Source organism: Elgaria multicarinata, chromosome 15, assembly GCF_023053635.1.
Source record: "Elgaria multicarinata webbii isolate HBS135686 ecotype San Diego chromosome 15, rElgMul1.1.pri, whole genome shotgun sequence".
Classification (NCBI taxonomy): domain Eukaryota; kingdom Metazoa; phylum Chordata; class Lepidosauria; order Squamata; family Anguidae; genus Elgaria; species Elgaria multicarinata.
In genome coordinates this window covers 6,311,349-6,327,065 of record NC_086185.1, presented here as the reverse complement: position 1 = coordinate 6,327,065, position 15,717 = coordinate 6,311,349, and the positions used below count along the sequence as shown (strand labels likewise).

Here is a 15,717-nt window from a genome sequence, read left to right as displayed (position 1 = left end):
GTATGTTCAATACAATGGTGCTTTCTAAGGCAGGGAGTAGCACATTGGGAACGAATGCGCTGATTGAACATTTGTGAGCATTGTTTCATGCCTTAATGAAGTCAGTGTTGCTCCTACTTTGGAGCTGTTCACACAACACGCTAACCCACGCTCGGTGCTTGAGTGTGGGTTGTTTTAAACTGTGGCCTGTTTGTTGAACCATGTTGTCTGAAAGCAGCATGTTTTCTGCAGGGTGGGTTATCATGTTGTCTGAATGCAGTCATTGTGGCTTGTTGATCAGCCTGACCCACTCAACAACCAACTATGGGTTCTCAAGGTGGCCTGTTTGGGAAAATATTAAGCCACACTGCGTGGTTAACAAGCCACCCTGGCTGTGTTTAGACAACACAATAATCCGTGGTTCGAACAATCTACGGTTCAAAATAACCACACTCAATCACTGAATGTGTGTTAGTGTGTTCTGTGAACAGGCTCTTTGCCAAATTAAGCTGAAGACAAGACAATCATTTTTATAGGGAATTGATGGTATTTTGTGAGAGGATTCATTGGCTGAGTTCACATGTAAAACTAACCCACTGTGGGTCATGTTCAGGAATGTGGGGTAATTAGCCCAGAGGTGCTAATTATATGGCATCTGTGAGGTGCTCTGTGGATGAATCCCAGTGTTCTGTTGAAAAAAAGCAGCAACCATGGACATGGCCACCTAGAGTGTCTGGGACGTCCGGTGACGCTCTAGCACACGTGGCCAAACTCTATGGTCACCATCACATAGTGACTGTTGGCACAACCTGGTTCCCTCTGTGGTGGCTGCTGGGATATGTGGCCACTGCAGTGGGAGGGCACCTTGGAAACCATGCTGTGTCAATAGGTAAAGGAACCATACTGCTCTGCGTTGTGCTGTGGTCATGTAGAGATGCGGTTTTCTTAATCCCTCTCTACAGTGTAGTTCCCCTGACCCGCACCCCGCCACGATCATGTGAATAGGGCCACTTAGTTCTTTTGATCTGTTGTCTCTCTGGTTAAAGAGGTTTGGCAGGTTTTTGAAACCATCAAAAAACCTGCAAAAGCTTCTTAGCAGAGGCTAAAGTCTACAGTACTCACAAGTAGTGATAACTCTTTCACACCATTAACTCTCTTGAAAAAAACAATCAAGACTTAATTTGACCTTTCTCTGTTCTCAGTGGCTTGTTGACTTTTTATCAATGGTTTTAATTTAATGTTTTTAATTGGATATTTTAAAGATTTTCTGATTGTGTTTTGGTATTTTATGTAATTTGCCTTAAAAGTAAGGATAATAAATGCATAACCTGGTAATCTTTAGAATTGTGCTGGAGGTGACTGAGTCAATGGACAATATCTTTATAATGTGGATAATAAATATGCTGTTCTGGGTTCTTGTCATGTTTGGTGAAATAAAGCATGTTCTTCTACGGATGTAACTAATTTATTTAATCTGCTGTAAAAGGGTATTTTTGTTCAGATCAGTGCCATTTTTGTGAACTTTTTGCATTTTAGTATTTCTTTAATCAAAAGTTTAATAACATGTGAAAAAAGAGCCTGGAAGATGTGAAGTAAGGAAAATCAAGCAGCCACAGATAACAGTTGGTGTTTTTTCTTTAAAATCTTTCTTTATTTTGTTGAAAACCACAATTTAAAAATTGCTCAAAATAAAACCAAGTTAGAAAAAGTTTAACTTGCAACAGTCGTCCTGACAGTAAATAAAGAGAGAATGAGGCGGAGTATGACAGAAATCTATTTACAAAGAACTGTAAACAAAGAATTAAATCAGATTCTCATGGCTTTTGTTCCTTTAGGATAGCTGCATATTCCTTCCTTATTTTGAAAGCGCAATCCTATGGGTGTTTATTCGGAAGCAAGTCCCCTCCGCTGAGTGGGACTCCCTCTTGAGGAAGGGGGTTTAGGACTGCAGGCTTAATTTTCCTTAAAAACATACACACACCACGTATTAACATCTAGCACATTCAGTGCAAGCGAACGCTGAATTTGGATAGGAAGGCCAGCGTTTCCCCCAAAGTCTGATACACTCTTTTCGCTGGGTCTAAGGGAGTGGCTGTTGCTCAGTCAATGAGCTCTTGCTTTCCATGTACGATGTCAGAGCCCTGGCATCTCCAGGTGTGTGTGTGTTTAAAATGGATCTTAGGCGGCAGTGCTGACAAAGACCCTTGACCAATATCTTGGAGAGTTACTGCCAGACGGCATGGAGTGACTTACTCAGAAACAGGCAGGTTTCCTATCTTCAGAACTGGAGGCATGTTCCGCTCTTAGAAAAAAGATGGACATGAAGTTTCTTGACTATCTCCCTAATAGGGCTTCCTAGGATCATAGAATAGTAGAGTTGGAAAGGGCCTATAAGGCCATCGAGTCCAACCCCCTGCTCATTGCAGGAATCTACTGTAAAGCATCCCTGACAGATGGCTGTCCAGCTGCCTCTTGAAGGCCTCTAGTGTGGGAGAGCCCACAACCTCCTTAAGTAAGTGGTTCCATTGTCATACTGCTCTAATGGTCAGGAAGTTTTTCCTGATGTCCAGCTGGAATCTGGCTTCTTTAACTTGAGCCCGTTATTCCGTGTCCTGCACTCTGGGAGGATCGAGAAGAGATCCTGGCCCTCCTCTGTGTGACAACCTTTTAAGTCTTTGAAGAGTGCTCTCCTGTCTCCCCTCAGCCTTCTCTTCTCCAGGCTAAACATGCCCTGTTCTTTCAGTCTCTCTTCATAGGGCTTTGTTTCCAGACCCCTGATCATCCTGGTTGCCCTCTTCTGAACACGCTCCAGCTTGTCTGCGTCCTTCTTGAAGTGTGTCCTCCGCTTAGCTCCATGTTTTCTGCTTCTGAGTTCCTCCCCCACATGTCTGTCAGCCGTAGCATGAATTCTAGTGATCCTTACCCTCTCCCCTGGGAAGACGTCGCTGCCGAAATATTGGGGCCTTCCTCACCCCACCCTGATGGGCAAAGAGTGGTGGATGCATTAAATATTTGAGCCACCCACGCACCATTCTCCACCAGCACCACAGTCTTGGAATTGCTGGGCAAGTCACGTCTCTAGCTCCTTGACAATTCTGCTCCCTGTGGTGGAAAAAAGCCTACCACGGGGAGGGGGCAGGGAGAGAGGGAGAGAGAGAGAGAGAGAGAGAAAGCACACAGTGTTTTTCGAGGCTGTTCACTACACTCAGTCCGATCGTACCTCTTCCTCTCCGGGGCTGAGTTCTGAGGGTGGGAGGGAAAGGCACTGCCAAGTTTGCATCGAAAGCTGGCTGTGCCCAATGCTGATTGCCTAGTACCTGTGAAGTCATTGAGGAATGCTACCTCCACTAGATTGCTTTTGCACTTTTAAAAAGTTTCTTTATAAGGTAACAAACGGATGACTAAACAGATATGAATGTTCACGCAACACTTCAAAGAAAAGGAGGACAGGCACTCTGCAGGAGGGGAAGAGAGGAGCCAGCACGTCCTTCATTTTAGTTGCAAAGCCAGGAGGGGAGATGGAGCCTCGCTCTGCAGCTCAAGGTTTTGTGCCGCGAGTTCTGTTTTCGCCCGGTGCTGCATTTGAATGGATGTGGATAGGAAAGGGCAAACTGTGGAGCTGACATGGCCAGATGGGTTTTAATCCCAGCCTAGCGTCCCTGAAGTTACTTGCTGGAGCTGAGGATTCTTCATTTGGTTTCCTTGCCCATTAACTTCTTCATGAAACCTGATTCACAGTCTCCAACAAGTCGGGTTGCTGCTCCTGCAACAGTCAGGATAGCTTGTACATACCTCTCTGTTTGTCTCGCCCAGCTTCACCATCCAATGGCATTACACCTTCCATTGTCTTCCCCCTTCCGCTGTGCTGAGATGGGACCAGCTGCTTCAGCAAACGTGCCGCTTAGGATCACTTGGTGACAGTATTTTGTGAGCACGGGGGTGTTTTCTACCTGCCGCTGGCTGGGTGAAGATGGACCGGTAAGGCATCAACCACTGTGGAGACTCATTTTAGCCACTGTGAAATTCCAGACTCGCTTTTCGTACAGCTAGAGATCAAATATAACTCCACCAGCAAACAAAATGAAAAATAACACAAAATAACAAAGGGCACAATGTCATGATTTGAGGAACCCAGGTGAAAAGGCGACATGCGGGTCATAATTATTATAGGCAAAACTGGTTGGTTTGCATATCGGAAAAGTTAACTAAAATCTTCATTATGAACACACACACAGAAAGGTCTCCCCCACCCTCATCAACACAAGAAAAATATAATCTCTCCTTATCAGAGCAGGAGGTGGGTGAACATTCATTCAGCTTGTGCAACATTCCTTACTCAAATGTGAATATCTGAAATATCTTTTTCTTTTCCTGTGATAATAGAATATATCCTTCTAGATTTATTTATTTTTAGAAGACTCTTCTAGGCACTAAACAAATAGCTCCTGCTGTTTTCACAACGAAAGGGAATGGTCAGCAAATACTCTGTTGAATGACTTAAAGCAACGAGGGCTGCTGACTGATTAACAAAATCTCAATCCATGGAAGGGATGTTTTAAATGGGTTAATTAAATCGAATCTATTTGCCAATGAATAGAATTGTCCCACTGAGAATATATATATATATATATATATATATATATATATATATATATATATATATATATATATTCCTTTTAATGATGGAAGTACATGTTACATCAAGCTACCATTTTAGGCTGTCCTCTCACAGGTGATGGAAGAGAGCATAGCTAAGGCATAGCGTACATGCTTTGTGTGCAAAAGGTTGCAGGTTCGATTCCTGGCGTCTCCAGTTAAAAAGATCCATTTAAAATGTTCAGTCGGCTAAAGGTTGAGGCTGTAATAAAAAATGAAAAGGAATACTGCGTGTGCATGCACACATAGTCGGGGTGAGTTCAGCTAGCTGTTGCGTCCTTAACCCTTCTCTGCTCGAAAGCTGCATGGGGCGTGTGAAATCAGTGCAAACTCCCAGCGAGCCCAGGACCATGGCTCTAGATTAGGCACTGTATGGAATTCCAGCACGCCGGGGGACCTGTTGCATATTCTAATCCACAGAAAGGTCACACAGGAAACCATTGCATTGCTGCGCTCCCGTGTCTCCAGCGTGGGGCAAAAATTATTATTGTTATTTGGGCAGGGAAAACCTTTCTTGTTTTCCTGATTATCAGCAAAAGAAGTGCAAATGACCTTTGGCTTTTACCTGATTGCAACTCAAGAACCCATTATTCCCTTCTCCCCCACCCTGTCCCCTCCCCCAAGCCAATAAATTATATTTCAGGTACTTAAAAAGAAAAGAAGGCAGAGAAAAGTGTTTCTGCGTTTCCTCTGAAGTTTCCACTCAGCAATCTTCACTCTGAGTGGCAACCGGTTGGTTGCAAAGTCCTGATTCCTGGAAAAAGGTGAGGTACTGGTAGTTGTAGACGGTTTTTGATGACTCAGGGGTTGAACGGAGGCTGGGCGGGTGTGTTTTTATAGAAATAACCGTTTTGTTGTCTGTTGGTAGCATGTAACATTGACTCCTTGAATGGGGGACGAAATAAACCACACCGTCACCGTGCCTTTCTTGTTCGAAATGAAACAAAATAAAACAGGCAAAACACACAAAAAAACAATACAATGTGCGAAAGGAATCGAACTCGGCAGTTCCGCTTGTGAGGAATACCTGATGTCGCATGCAAACGGCCTGTCGCGGTGTTAAAAAGTCAAGCCAGGACCGACGACCTCCGGCTGGTTTCTTCCCGAACGCACTCGTCTGTTTGCTTCAGTAACCTCCGAACTAATTTCTCCAAATCTTTCCTTGACTTTAGCTCTTCTTCCAAACACTGCTTCATCCTTTTATTCTCCTGTTGCGTAGAAGAAGTTTGGGGGGGGGGGGAGAAGGGGATGTTAATATCGTTGAAATGAATATGAGGTTTCTTACCTTCTTTTGCCCCCCCCCCCCCCTGCAAACTGAAACCAAAAGTCAGACATAGAATCATAGAATCATAGAATAGCAGAGTTGGAAGGGGCCTACAAGGCCATCGAGTCCAACCCCCTGCTCAATGCAGGAATCCACCCTAAAGCATCCCTGACAGATGGTTGTCCAGCTGCCTCTTGAATGCCTCTAGTGTGGGAGAGCCCACAACCTCCCTAGGTAGCTGATTCCACTGTCGCACTGCTCTAACAGTCAGGAAGTTTTTCCTGATGTCCAGCCGGAATCTGGCTTCCTTTAACTTGAGCCCGTTATTCCGTGTCCTGCACTCTGGGAGAATCGAGAAGAGATCCTGGCCCTCCACTGTGTGACAACCTTTTAAGTATTTGAAGAGTGCTATCATGTCTCCCCTCAATCTTCTCTTCTCCAGGCTAAACATGCCCAGTTCTTTCAGTCTCTCTTCATAGGGCTTTGTTTCTAGACCTCTGATCATCCTCGTTGCCCTCTTCTGAACACGCTCCAGCTTGTCTGCGTCCTTCTTGAATTGTGGAGCCCAGAACTGGACGCAATACTCTAGATGAGGCCTAACCAGGGCTGAATAGAGAGGAACCAGTACCTCACGTGATTTGGAAGCTATACTTCTATTAATGCAGCCCAAAATAGCATTTGCCTTTCTTGCAGCCATATCGCACTGTTGGCTCATATTCAGCTTGTGATCTACAACAATTCCAAGATCTTTCTCATTTGTAGTATTGCTGAGCCAAGTGTCCCCCATCTTGTAACTGTGCATTTGGTTTCTATTCCCTAAATGTAGAACTTGGCATTTATCCCTATTAAATTTCATTCTGTTGTTTTCAGCCCAGCACTCCAGCCTATCAAGATCACTTTGAAGTTTGTTTCTGTCTTCCAGGGTATTAGCTATCCCACCCAATTTGGTGTCATCTGCAAATTTGATCAGCGTTCCCTGCACCTCCTCGTCCAAATCATTAATAAAAATGTTGAAGAGCACTGGGCCCAGGACTGAGCCCTGCGGCACCCCACTCGTTGCCTCTCCCCAGTTTGAGAAGGTTCCATTGATAAGTACTCTTTGAGTCCGATTCTGTAGCCAACTGTGGATCCACCTAATAGTTGTTCCATCTAGCCCACTTTTAGCTAGTTTGTTAATCAGAATGTCATGTGGTACTTTGTCAAAAGCTTTGCTGAAGTCAAGATATATGACATCCACAGCATTCCCACAGTCCACAAGGGAGGTTATCCTATCAAAAAATGAGATCAAATTAGTCTGACAGGATTTGTTCCTGACAAATCCATGTTGGCTTCTAGTAATCACTGCATTGATTTCAAGGTGTTTACAGATTGACTTCTTTATAATCTGCTCCAGAATTTTCCCAGGGATGGATGTCAGGCTGACTGGTCTGTAGTTCCCAGGTTCCTCCTTTTTGCCCTTTTTGAAGATAGGGACAACGTTAGCCCTCCTCCAGTCGTCCGGCACCTCACCCGTCTTCCATGATTTTGCAAAGATAATAGACAAAGGTTCTGAGAGTTCTTCCGCTAGCTCCTTCATTACTCTTGGATGCAGTTCATCGGGCCCTGGGGATTTGAACTCATTCAAGGAAATTAGGTGTTCTTTGACCATTTGTTTATCAATCTCAAACTGCAATCCTGCCCCCTCAACTTCTGCTTCACTTTTTCCAGGGGGGTCATAGATCCGCTTTTGGGAGAAGACCGAGGCAAAGTAGGAATTGAGCACTTCAGCCTTTTGTTTGTCATCTGTTATCAATTTGCCATCCTCATTAAGCAGTTGAACCACCATTTCTTTCCTCTGTCTTTTACTACTCAAGTATCTGAAGAAAGCCTTTTTATTGCTTTTAGCATCCCTCGCTAATCTCAGCTCATTCACAGCTTTAGCCTTCCTGACGCCATTTCGGCACTTCTGCGCCACTTGTCTGTACTCTTCTTTTGTAGCCTGGCCTTCCTTCCACTTCCTATATGTATCCCTTTTTGTTTTCAGTTCATCAATAAGCTTTTTGTGGAGCCACATTGGTTTCCTCTGTTGTCTTCTATCTTTTCTCCTTGTTGGAATTGTTTGTAACTGTGCCTTTAAAATTTCATTTTTTAGATACTCCCACCCATCCTGCACTCCTTTTCTTTTTAGGCTCCCTTGCCACGGGACCTTACTTATTATAGTTCTGAGTTTATTAAAATCAGCTTTCCTAAAATCCAGAGTACGTGTATGGCTACGCTCGACTTTTGTCTCCTTCATAATCAAGAATTCAAGTATGACGTGGTCACTTTCCCCCAGAGTTCCCGTAACTGCCACTTTATCCACTAAGTCATCCCTATTGGTCAATAACAAGTCAAGGATTGCTGACCCTCTAGTTCCTTCCACCACTTTCTGTAGGAGAAAGTTATCACCCATACATGTCAGGAATTTCTTGGAAGGGCCGCTTTTGGCAGTAATGGTCTCCCAACAGATATCAGGGTAATTGAAGTCCCCCATCACTACTACATCACACTTCCTTGAAACACTGGCAATTTGTTTCTCAAAAGTTTCGTCCTCGTCTTCTCCTTGATTGGGTGGTCGGTAGTAGACTCCGATTATCATATTCTTTTTATTCCTAGCCCCATTTATTTTAATCCAGACGCTCTCGACGGGGCTCCCAATCTCATCCGCCTGTATTTCTGTGCAGGGATAGGTATTTTTAACATATAGTGCAACTCCACCTCCCTTTCTATTTCTTCTGTTCTTTTTGAACAAGTTATATCCTTCAATTGCTATATTCCAGTCATGGGAGTCATCCCACCAAGTTTCAGTTATACCTATCAAGTCGTATTTGCCTTCATGTAATAAGAGTTCAAGTTCATTCTTGAACTTGAATGGCACATGGATGGAGCATGTTCAGAGGAGAGTAACCGGGATGATCAGGGGTCTGGAAACAAAGCCCTATGAAGAGAGACTGAAAGAACTGGGAATGTTTAGCCTGGAGAAGAGAAGATTAAGGGGAGACATGATAGCACTCTTCAAATACTTGACAGGTTGTCACACAGAGGAGGACCAGGATCTCCTCTTGATCATCCCAGAATGCAGGACACGGAATCACGGGCTCAAGTTAAAGGAAGCCAGATTCCAGCTGCACATCAGGAAAAACTTCCTGACTGTTAGAGCAGTACGACAATGGAATCAGTTGCCTGGTGAGGTTGTGGGCTCTCTCACACTAGAGGCCTTCAAGAGGCAGCTGGACAACCATCTGTCAGGGATGCTTTAGGGTGGATTCCTGGACTGAGCAGGAGGCTGGACTCGATGGCCTTGTAGGCCCCTTCCAACTCTACTATTCTATGATTCTATGACTAACCCAGTCCCACGCTGCTGAAAATTAAGAGTCCTCCCCTGAAATTTCTGATTTCTGGAAGCATTTATTACATTTTTACCCACCCTCTCTACAAGGAGCACCGGGTGGCATACTTGGCTTCCCCTGCCTCTCAACTTTTATCTTCACAACACCCTGTGAGGTAGGTTAGGCTGATGAATGGCCATCGGCCTCAGCTTGATGGCTGAATTTGCACCCGAGTCTTTCCAGTCATAACAGAACACTCTAACCCAGGTGTCTCCAGCCTGGTGCCCTTCAGATGTTTTGTACTTAAATTCCCATCAATCCCAGTGGTCAGGATTACTGTGAGTCGTAGTCCAAAACATCCAGAGGGCACCAGGTTGGTTTTCGGGTGCTCTAACCACTATACATACCCGCCATTGTGCTCATACCTATTTTAGCGTATCTTTTCAGCAATAGGATCCATAAACCTCACCTCCAAAAAAACCCTCACAAAATTATGAAATCTGATATTTTGTACGCTGAGTTATCCAGGCGCCTGCAAAAATTGTCGTAACGCAGAGTGGTGCTTTTGATTACCTGTTTAAGTTCCTTGACCTCGTCTTTCAGCGCATAGACGGTGTCCACAAGGCTCCTAGAAAACAACGTAAGAGCATCAGAGGAGCCCTGCTGGATCAGACCAAGGGTCCATCTCGTCCAGCATTCTGTTCACACAGTGGCCAACCAGCTGGACATGAGTTCAACAGCACCTTCCTGCCCATGTTCCCCAACATCGGGTGTACATATAGCAAGTCTGAACTTTGCCCATCCCTGCCCTAGAAGACATCCCAGAATCCTTTGCAACATGTTGGGAGTTCTGTGGCAGATGTGCTGGGGTTCACCACCATCTTGGGTTCCCTCAAGGGAAGAGGTTTGTCCTAAATCGACAGGGGTGGGGAGACCAACATTTTAATTTCCAAGGCTTCACCTCAACACTTCTGTGGCTTATGGCGGGCCTTCGACACACAGTCTGCCCACCCCCCACATTTTAAGATCAATCTCACTCACTTCTCCTCGGTGATGGTCTGGCCATTACTTCGTGTTTCCTCAATTATAATTTTCTCTTCTTCCGGAAGCAGGACCTGGGGGATGGAATCTTTACGGGTACCTGTTGGTAAGAGTTGAGAAATCAGGGGGGGGGGGGGCCTTTTTTTTTTTGGTGCACGCCATGAGAACCTGAATGTTGAGGCAATCCAATTCAGGAAGAGAAGATCTCTCTCTCAGGCTCCATTCAGACAACACATTTCTCAATGGTGGTTTTAGAACTCCATGGTGGAGTTTTGACACCACTGTTGAGAAATGTGTTGTCTGGAAGGAAAACAGTCCATGCTGCATATCCACACTGTGCACAGGAGAGTTCCTGCACAACCGTTGTATTGTGTGTTGTGCAGAGGGCTCTGTGGAGTTTCCCGTTGCGTTGACTTTACCCACTGGCTACAGAGTTCTCTGGCAAGAGCGACGAAAGGAGTGAGTGCCGCTCTAGGAGAGCCACTGGGGTTGGGTTTTTTTTCCAGAAATGGCTGATGGGATACCATTGGGAGACCCGGGGGAGGAGAGAGGGCGGAGGAACTGTCAATCAAACATCACGTTGACTTTTACTCAATTCCACGGTAGCCCACAGTCACACAATGGTGGAGTTCGAACATGTTGTGTGGGGAGGACGCCCTAAAAACACAACCATTGAGTGGAGTTTTCGCACTGCGTTCACTAACGTGTTGTCTGAACTGAGACCACCCATCCCTCCCTTCCTTCCCCCTCACACATTTTCCTAAATCTGATCCAACCAGAAGTTTGTATAAAACAGTCACAATTCAGAAGGGAAGGGGACCCTGTATTAAAAAATAAAAATGCACATTCCTGTTTTACCTCCTCCCACTTTCTGAGAGTACACTGATTTTTTATTTGCCACCTCAAGCACCTCTGACAAATATCTGCATTTCCATCGCTTCAGAACGATGTGAACACTTCGCTCAGGAAGCAGCTTTTTCTGAAATGCGCAGCAGATTAAGCGATAGCGCTTCCTATCCAGCGTGAACTTGCATTCTGAGATTAGCATCAGTTTGTTCTCAGGGGGTTGTGAGGGAAGAGAGGGAGGGAGTTGAGAGAGAGAGAGAAAAAAGTCCTCTTCTGCTTCTCCTTTGCCACCCAGCTTTCGCTACTCCCAATTTCAGAAGTCGGCACACTTCAAAAGCCGGGCTTTTGACTCATGAGTGTTCCAGTGGAGGTGAATAACATCTTTTCTGCTGGTCTATGACCGTAACAAATTTGATTGATTAACGTCTTCTTTTGGGGGTGGGGGCGACACCCTACAGTGGGGGGGGGGATGAAACCTCCTTCAGGCTGAAGGCCTGGATTCCATTTTGGAGGGCCGCAGTCCAGTGTGGACAGGGCTCAATGCAAAAGGAGCGGAGATAAAATCCCCTCACACTGGCATATTTGAGCGGAAAATGCTTTACGGCCGGTGATTAAGCCTCAGCAGGGGTGTTTCAATTATTAGAATGGGGGGAAATTTGCGCAAAAGCCGGGAAGCAGGCGGGCAACTGGGCTGTTGGGGGAAACTGGGCGTGGCCATGTGTGGAACCTCGAATGGAGGTCAGATTTGGCCCATGGGAGTGGAGTCCTGCTCCAGGGGGCATAGCTCAGGGGCAGATGGGAGCACAAGCTTTGCGCATGACGATAGCTTTCGAGGGGGACTGGGCAAAACCATGGGGGAAGCCCTGTTGATGGCTGGGCACCATGACGGTTCTATTCCACATTCCTGTTAAGAGGCCACTGAGCCCCAGAGGCTGAGGAGCAACAGAGGGCAGCTGTTTTCACGTCCAGCTCCTGTGCTTTCCGGAGGCAATTGGCTGGTCACTGTGGGATGCTGCGTAGGGCAGCCTTTCCCAAGAGGGTACCCTCCAGATTTATTCATTTATTACATTTATATCCTGCCTTTTTTCCTCCAAGGAACCCAAGGCGGCGTACATAATCCTCCTCCTCTCCATGTTATCCTCACAACGACAACCCTGTGAGGTAGGTTGGGCTGAGAGTCTGTGACTGGCCCAAAGTCACCCAGTGGGTTTCCATGGCCGAGTGGGGACTAGAACCCGGATCTCCCGACTCCCAATCCAACACTCTAGCCACTACACCACACTAGTTGGACTACAATTCCCAGCATCCCCCAGCACCTTGGAGAGCTCCTTTAGAGTTCTCCCTGGTTCGGACTGAAACCCAGAGCGGATTCACCGCCCCACTGACATCAGAGCCACCAGCCTCCACCGGCCGGCCGACTGGCATTTCCTGGTTCCTTCATCAGCGAACGAAGACGTTGACGTGCGCCTCCGGCCTGCCCTGAAATCTCCCGCTCATGTACTCTGGCTGAGAGTGGGAGCGTTGCCTCATCACACCATCCTGCCTTCGGGGCTGCCTGCCGCAGTGCGCTCGGTTTTGCACAGGAGATGGCCCGGCGTTCAAAGTCGCCGTTAACAACGGGAGGAAGGACTTGAAAGCCACCGACCTGAACCGAGGGTCTGCTGGAAACTGGCGCCCGTGCAGTAGGCTTCAATCACTTTCAGGATCTGAGCGTCTTCCTCCAAGGCGGCGGTACCTGCCAAAAGTCGCCAAGGAGGTGAATGGAAGAGCTGGTTTTCCAGGCACCGCTTGGGGCCTACTGCCTTTAGACCGAGGGTGTTGAACTTCCAGTCCGCGGGCCAAATCTGGCCCTCTGAGTTTCTCCGGGTGGCCCTTCTCTGGCCCTGGCTCTCTCCCCACTGATCACAGACTTGCAGCAGCAATCCAGGGTTCCAGGCAGGCTTTACCTGGAGGTGCCAAGGATTGAACTTGCAACCTTCTGCATGCAAAGCATGCACTCTACCAATGAGCTACAGTCCTACCTCTGACCCAGGAGCTGTCCCTTATACCGAGTCAGATTGCTTGTCCATTGAGCGCAGTTATCATCTAATTGGTGGGAGATTCACACAGCGCAGAGTTAAACTATGGAACTCACTACCACAAGATGTAGTGATGGCCTCCAATTGGGATGGCTTTAAAAGGGGGTTGGACAAATTCCTGGAGGAGGAGGCCATCAATGGCTGCTGGTCCTGATGACTACATGCTACCTCCAGTATCAGAGGCAGAACATCTGTTGCTGGGGAACATGGGTGGGAGGATGCTGTTGCACCGTGTCCCGTTTTGTTGGTCCCTGGTCGACAGCTGGGTGGCCATGGTGTGAACAGAGGGCTGGGCTAGATGGACCCTTGGTCTGATCCAGCATCAGGGCACTTTTTATGTTCTTATCTACACTAACCAGCACCATCTCTCCATGGTTTCAGACACTGTTTTTTTCCCAGTGTTCCCTGGATATGCTGAGGAATGAACCTGAGCTTTTCTGCATGCATTGAACTTCAGCCCTGCCATGCTCTTGTACGAACCACCCCCCAATCGTTCCAGCGGGACTTGCGCAAGAGAACTTCCTAACGGACCGTGCCCCGGACGAATCAGTGATAAAGGACTGTGCTTTAAAACTTTCTTCTACTCTGGTCCCAACATGTCTTGAGCCAAACCCCCTTCTCTCGGGGCGTGGTGGAAATGGAGAACTCAAAAATGGCCTCTGTGGTTCAGAAGCAGCCAAATCTACTTACTGGCCTGCCAAGTTCAAGGACAGGAGCGCTTTCAGGCTATGAATCCTATGAAAGCAGGATTTCACATCGCCTGAAGAATCTGGAGGGCCCGAGGGTGGGGGAGGCTCCTTTACAGCCCGATTAACAAATAAAATAAAATCAGGTGTTACAAACGCAAACCACACGGACAACTTACTTTTTCTGATGATGAATTCCTCTTCAGACGGCTTCCTCTCGGTTTTCCTTTTCGGGAGGAACTTTTTCATTGTCTTTGGACTTTTACTGGAATCCTGTAAGGACACAGACTCAACTTAACAGTGATGAAAATGGCAACAACAACCAGGGTATGACTTGGGCAGGATCTACACGACTGCTTTATAATGGTTTATAACAGTAGTGACAACTGTTGGTGCCCAGGACACAACTTCATATACAGTTTTCAAATTGTTTTCAAAGTGTCATATCCTGCTTGGTGGAGATCTGGCCCCGATTTAAGAAATCGTAGCTGATGAACCCTATAAGTTTTAGTTGATTAATCTGTCCATTACCGTTTGCATATATTTGCATATGGGTAAAAAACCCAATATTTTTGAAGCCAGGTGTGTATTTTCAATGCTTTAGAAGATTCTGGAGCATTTAGTTTATTTATTTATTACATTTATATACCACCCCACAGCCGGAGCTCTCTGGGCAGTTTACAAAAGTTAAAAACAATGAACATTAAAAACAAATATACAAAAATTTAAAAGTATAAAAACAGCAATAGTTGATTAATCTATCAATTCTGAAGCATTTAGTTGATTAATCTAGCCATTAATGTTTACATACATGGGCAAAAAAACAACATATTTTATGCAAGATATGTATTTTCAATGCTTTAGAAAATTCTGAAGCAAGAAGATGCATTCCCTCCTGTGTGTGAGGGAAGGAGGGATTCCTCTTTTTCAGAAGGCACATGCCATCTGCAGTTTTTATAAGCACTTCTACTAAATATTTTACATACACACAGTTTTTTAATTGGTTAAACTAATCAATAATAGATTAAATGTTGCAGTTTAAGTAATACGCTGCACTTACACAGTGCTTTAGCGTGTTCAAGGTAACTCACAAACATTACCTTAGTAATCCTTACAACAACCCTGTAAAGTTGGCCAGTGCTATCATTAACTGCCCTGATATAAATGGAATAGGCAAAAAGACTGAGAGCCACATACAGGTGAAAATATTTTCAGAATTTCTCTGTAATGTAAGTGTCCTTTCCACATGTTCTTGGGAAGAAATCCTACTACACCCTGGAATTTGATAATGAATGGCGGTATATATAAATATTCTAATGAAATTTTTTAAAATTGCCGTTAGTGGAACTTCTGAGGAAGTGTGCATAGGGCTGGATTGTGAAAACAAACACACACGAAGCTTAGCTCTGGGAAAATATTACACATAAACTCAGGGTAGAAACTTGCCATTCTGGGGGGGAAACCCCACCTGCTCTTTATTAAAGCACACAAGATATACTGCAACTTGAGAAGTCACGGGGACATTTCCAAACTTACCTTTAAGATGTAAGACATCCGCTTTGCACAAATATGTAAAGAAAGAGAAAAGGGGTATGAGAAACCGTACAGTGTATTTGGAGCAACCCTATATGCTTCTGAAGATGGCTCAGTTTCAATTAAAGAAAATGTTCTGAATGTTTTTTAAAAAGATCCCAGTTTGATTTTTTAAGATCCTGATGATCTATCTATCTATCTATCTATCTATCTATCTATCTATCTATCTAATCTACTCTGTTGCAATGTCCACCTAACACTCCCATGTTAGGTAAATAAATATGTGC

At 45.5% G+C, this 15,717-nt stretch overlaps 1 protein-coding gene across 2 annotated transcripts in view; it reads right to left on the bottom strand.

Annotated features, from left to right (window-relative positions):
* Positions 1-5,549: 5,549 nt before the first annotated feature.
* The window catches only part of ARHGEF6 (Rac/Cdc42 guanine nucleotide exchange factor 6), a 53,630-nt gene continuing 43,462 nt past the window's right edge, over positions 5,550-15,717 (bottom strand). For both annotated transcript variants that reach the window (XM_063141673.1, XM_063141674.1), the window contains 6 exons: positions 15,434-15,454; positions 14,077-14,170; positions 12,779-12,868; positions 10,288-10,387; positions 9,820-9,874; positions 5,550-5,843 (listed from right to left, as the gene is read on the bottom strand). In XM_063141673.1, coding sequence (XP_062997743.1) covers positions 5,703-5,843; positions 9,820-9,874; positions 10,288-10,387; positions 12,779-12,868; positions 14,077-14,170; positions 15,434-15,454 — 501 coding nt within the window. In that variant the 3' untranslated portion in view covers positions 5,550-5,702. The remainder of the gene's footprint in view (positions 5,844-9,819; positions 9,875-10,287; positions 10,388-12,778; positions 12,869-14,076; positions 14,171-15,433; positions 15,455-15,717) is intronic.